Genomic DNA, 5,790 nt, shown 5'->3' with positions numbered 1-5,790 from the left:
CCTTTCGTGCATCTATTTAATCATCTATAAAGTGTGAATACAAAAAGAATGGATAAAATGTACATAGAACCAAAGCCTATCCCCAACCTTCAATCGTTTAAACTTCTACCTTGCTTGCAACGTGCACACTGTAAAGTGTGATCATAAGGTTTCGCTCTGCGATCGACAGAACCCTGTTTCTAATCCAGTTCCTTAACTAATGACAAAAAAAAAAAAATTCGCTGATTCTGAAAATCAGCGGATAAAATAATGCTTTGCACAGTAGAAGGAATCCAATTACGCAAATGTCTATTGCCAATGCGGCGTTTTTTTAAGCGTTAGTCCCGACGTGAGCTCGCTGCTTTCCTTCCATCTGGCTCGAGTCCTGGCCAGTGTTCATACACTGTTTGTAGTCCCTAAAAACAAAGTGTAAAACTAGCTCACCATTCTCGCCCAGGCTCTTCTTGTTACTTGTCTAAAAAGGGACTTGAGCCCCTCAACGAGTTAGTTACAAAGGGCTTTTTAATCCTTCGCCTCATTTACATCCCTCAAGAATAGAGTCCTGAATATCTAATCTTCTGCATTTAGGGTCCTGTAATCCGCACGCTCTCTCTGATGTTTTCTTCTCCCATTCCCCGATGAACAATTAACTTGTAATCTCTACAAACATACATTCAGCTGCTGCCTATCTGATCTGCGCTGAGTCTGTGAAAGGACCCAAGGGACTGCCTTTGTGTTTCAAATGTGTCCAGTGCAATTTTATCATTTACTTCTCGCGCTGATACTTAAGGAAATATTCTATTCTATTCTATAGGGATACGATTTTAGGGATATTTCCTTAAGCAATTTTTATATTAAATTTAAGGAATAAATTAAATAAAGCACTGCAGCATTATATTAGAATACGATTATTAAAACAGAGCTATTTCATTATTATTATTATTTTTATTTTATGTGAAACTGTTGTTTTTATGCTTATTGGTGTAAATTGTTTAGCTCATTGTATGTTTATTCGTTCTCGTTTAATCGTTGTTTAATTACTAAGTATCAGATTTTGTTATAAAATTGATTTTCTTGTGTCACAACTCCCGCCATCCCACGATAATATATGTAGAAGTACCTTACAAAACATTTTTCTCTGTTTCTGTCAATAAAACCGTGTTTTTGGACATGTATTATGTTTTATAGTTAACACGGATTTTGTTTTCGTTCTTATTTCGTTAATTAATTAATTTATCTCCAGAGAGTATTAATTTCGCTTGGTCTAGGAAATTATTTCTGTCTTTCACGTATTATGTTTTGGAACAAATTCTTGTGTGTGTAAATTTGATTGCATATAGATACAAATGAAACGAAACTGCTGTCATAATTTTCTGTAACCATTTTTGATATATAAGACAGAAATTTTATTTCACCCCAATTACTGCTGTAATCACTGCACAATTAATCTAATATGCACGACATGTTACAACAAATACGAAACAACAAAGATAATTCGTTTTTTACAGTAATGTTTTATTGAAATTTCATCCAGGAACACTGGGCAATAATAAATATCTCCTTTGTCAACAAGAATGTACAAAAATAAAGACCACGGCAATCTCTCTGGAATAACAAAATTTTCCCAGGAAAAAAGATCATGCGTATAGGTTGTTTGAACAAGATGCCATGCCGAAGAATTTCAAATAAAGATACGACACAGAAATAACACGACTGAAGGTTCAGCTATTACTTAGGCTGACAACGGATGAATAAAATAATAAGAGATATCATAATAACACTCTAGTGCGAACTAAATCCACAGTCGTACAGTTTTCATCCGAAATGCCATTTCACAATCCTTGTTACAAGGAACATGTGGGATTCGTCTTTTCATACCCTTTGCAAAAAAGATACATGCAAGCAACTCCCCCACATCACATGATCAACAAGTAGCCTTGCCGACCCTTACGCAAATTGTCCATGATAGCCACAGTTTGCGCCAAAACGCCATAGTAACTACTGAGATGTCATAATGTCACAATGCTTCTATCGGCGTTTGAAGGAGATCCCACATTATACTTGTTTTACAGTAGAAACGCTAATCGTTGTATCTGCGTTTTTTGGCGGACAATATGGTTACCACGGCACATTTGTGTAAGGGGAGTGCTCGCGTTTCCAGGGCAACTTCAAACACATAGATTCCACCTCAAATAGAACAATTTACTCTCATTTACAGTGAATGTGCGCGGAGCCTGGCGCGGCCCCTGACATTATTTACAGCGCGTTATGCAGCACGTACTCCATAACGGTAAAGTAGTTTACCTTACAAAGCAATCGACGAGATCCTTGTTACAAGGACGAAGTTGTGAATTTGTAAGGGCTAAAACAAACAAACAAACGAACAAACATATAAACAGATCATGCAAAGTCCAGTCCGGTCACTGTTTACAGCGTGACGTTCACTTCATCACTTCCTTGTTTTCTGTAGACAGCCTGGTCAGTCCTGTCGAAGTGATGGGCAGGTGGGGAGGCGGCGGCACCTGGCAAATCGTGCAGGGGCACGGCAAGCCCGCCCAGTGCTGAAACGAGCCCCCGAGCTGCAGCGGAGGCGTAGGGGTGCTCTTCATCAAAGAGTGCGGCGCCCTGATGGAAGTAAGTCCCGGTAACGTGGTGGAAAGCGTCGAGGAGGTGGAAGAGGTCAGCGCACCCCCGAGGAGAGGATGCACCTGGTGCGCCGCCGCGCTCGCCGAATGCGCTCCGCCGTGGCTCACCGTCCCGCAGTGAAACGCCGAGTGGTGGCCGCCGTAAATCTCGCCCACCAGCCGCTTCATCTCGTCCAGGGAGCTCGTCAGCATCAGGATGTAGTTTCTGGCCAGCAGAAGCGTGGCGATCTTGGAGAGCTTCCGCACCGACGGCCCGTGCGCGTATGGCATGACCTCTCGGAGCCCGTCCATCGCCAGGTTCAAGTCGTGCATGCGCTTACGCTCTCGGCCGTTGATCTTCAAGCGCAGCTGCTGGATCTCCTGCTCGGTCACCTGCTTCTTGAGTTTGTACTTGCTGCCGGAGGGTGTTTTGCCCATGTGCTCGCTTGTCATCTTCTGGAGCAGCTCGTTCTGCGTGGAGGACACGGAGTTCAGGCGTCCGTCTTGAGGATGGTGGTGGTGGTGGTGATCGCGGAGATACATCCCATCCATGTCTGGAGAGGAAGCTCTGCTGGAGCTGGAGTCCGAATTCATTTTATGGCTGCGCTTGGGTAGGAGGTTGTCTCTTTCTCTTGCCTTGTTTTTATTTCAAGTCACTCCTGCTTAATCACCTGATTTATCCCGCTGGAGCCTCTTTTTTCTCTCTCCCTCACTCTCTCTCTCTCTTTCTCTCTCTGAAGACCGAGGCCGTGTCGCCTGGTTTGATTTCGGTTGGAGATGCACCTCTTGCTCTGTGGCGACGCATCACAAGGCTCCGTATTTATAGTGCTGCTCGAGAGGGGCCAAACAAAAGGAGCCCCTCTATTCATAACGGTCTTGTTAGGATGACGTCCCCATTATCTAGAGCGGTGTGCTTTGACTGTCCCATTGACCAAAGGAGCATCTATTCATATTCATTGTAACGACACCATGGGGAGACACTTCAGCCCAGGAGCCTCTGAAAGTTTGCAAATACTTCTCCACACTTTAGAAACGATGCCGGGTCGGTTACAACGCACCTTGCATCATTTCAAGTCACAGATAAGCAGTTACAAAACACAGTTTATTGGTAATACTCTATTGTCACTTTCGTTAATGTAAAATAATATTACATTAAAGCATTATTACAACTAAAGATTTTAAGGATTAGATAATGCGCTTGATTAGAAATATGCGATTCTTTCATTTAAATCTCATATTGTTATGCTTGTAAACTACAAATTCACATTAATAGATGTCTTGTGCAGAGCTATTTTAAGGCCCACTCAAGTCCGTCAAAATAAGCCCCCTAAAATTGAAACCTTTCATTTAATTGCTTTAAATCTACAGAACAATCAGTGTGGCGCCCGTTACAATTACAGTGTTTAACAACTTAAAATTAAATTACTAGTTAAAAAAAAAACTGAAATTCTGAAACAAATTATGTTATTAAATATTTTAAATGTTTGAACATCTTTATCACTATTATTATTGTTATTGCAAATAATATTAATAAATTTAGATAGATTTTTTTTCTCTTAGGTTGACATTTAATGCTGTCAGTGCATTTTTTTAAAATTTATTTAGTATATAATTTGTTAGTTTCATAAATAGTTAATCAATTTTAAGCCTTTTTCCTTAGTATATAACAACAAAGTTGATTTGGTGTGTCTATGCAATTATATTTCATTATTTCACAGAAAGAAAGTCAAGGTAAAGAATAATTATTATTAGTTACTATTATTACACACACCACACACACACACACACACACACACACACACACACACACACACACACACACACACACACATATATATATATATATATATATATATATATATATATATATATATATATATATATATATATATATATATAATATATTTTACATATGAGAAATTACTGTATCACCTGAACTGAATGAAAATATAATTCTGTATGTGTCAGTTTAAAACTGTGCTTTAATTGCATTATTATGCAAAAAAGCAGACAGTACAGATATTGGTCATATGTTAATATAAATTGCTAATTTATATTAATGGCAGTTAGAAGGATTATAACGATTAATATTAACATATAACTATAGTTTGTTATTACATTAAATTGTGTTTACAGTGATTTATGCTTATTTAGTGAAGAATGCTTAATTGCAAGATCTTTTGATTGAATTTGGCATAATTTGTTATGTATTACAACCAAAGCAAATATAATTAATATACTGGTAAGTCAAATATGAAATATGTTTATCTTTACAATATATAATCTATTCTTGCATTTGCAGATGATGGAAACCTGCAGACTTGACATCTGAATGAGTAACTGGAGGAGTGGAAGCTATACTATGATTTGATTTGTTATGATATATTGTTACAATGTAAAATTGTAAAGGGGTTTAATGTGAAACAAATAAACCGAGAAATGTTTGTAAATTTGTTTGCATAATAATATGCATTTTTGTATGATATACTTAAATGATCTAGATGTGTACAAAGTCAAATCAGGATAACCATCAGAACATGCAACAAAAAAAGTAAAGCAACTACGATGTGAGATGAAAACTGTCCGACAGTATTCTGAAATAGGTAGAAGTTCCCCAAAAAAACAGTCTTCCCTCTCGTAGTCTCCTTAGTTTTCCACAGCAATAAAATCCCCAAATAAAAAGAGTGAAAACATGAATTCACTGCAGCACAGAGGAAGTTGAAAGGGAATCGTTTCTCATAAAGGTGCTGCAATGCAAAGAAAAGCTCGGGACTGCTTTACTCTCTCTTGGTGGCATTTGAAAGTGTAAAGCTTTGAATACCAATTGCTTGAACTGGACATATGTGAATCCTTTTTAATCCTACTAATCCTGTCTCCAAGTGTTTCTTTGTCTGTGGGGGCGACCACATAGATCTAAGTGAAAGTGTTCCTAATCCGGCCAATGTGGAAAAATGTCTCAGTGTGTGAGCGGAGGGGAGAGGGAAGAGTCCGGAGGCGTGGAGACGGGAGGGGGGAGAGAAAGGGATGATGTGGCCGTTACGGGGATGTAGAGTGGCGGGGGGTCTCATTTACTCACTGCTGCTCCGAGAAGGAAACCCAAACAGCAGGACCCCCTTCATGCACGCACTGCAACCCTCCCGCAGTCTGCTGATGAGCCTAGAACCTGGGCGGTGGACGGAGCCGAGGA

The 5,790-nt window shown here is 39.4% G+C and overlaps 1 protein-coding gene across 1 annotated transcript; it reads right to left on the bottom strand.

Moving 5' to 3' along the window:
* Positions 1 to 1,579: 1,579 nt before the first annotated feature.
* On the bottom strand, positions 1,580 to 3,243 carry olig3 (oligodendrocyte transcription factor 3). The gene has a single exon (XM_073835234.1). The coding sequence runs from the start codon at positions 3,195 to 3,197 to the stop codon at positions 2,421 to 2,423; it is 777 nt and encodes a 258-aa protein (XP_073691335.1). The 5' UTR covers positions 3,198 to 3,243; the 3' UTR covers positions 1,580 to 2,420.
* Positions 3,244 to 5,790: the final 2,547 nt, after the last annotated feature.

Source organism: Garra rufa, chromosome 2 (genome assembly GCF_049309525.1).
Source record: "Garra rufa chromosome 2, GarRuf1.0, whole genome shotgun sequence".
Taxonomy (NCBI): domain Eukaryota; kingdom Metazoa; phylum Chordata; class Actinopteri; order Cypriniformes; family Cyprinidae; genus Garra; species Garra rufa.
Note: the sequence above shows the minus strand (reverse complement) of the source record. Positions and strands in the feature narration are given on the sequence as shown.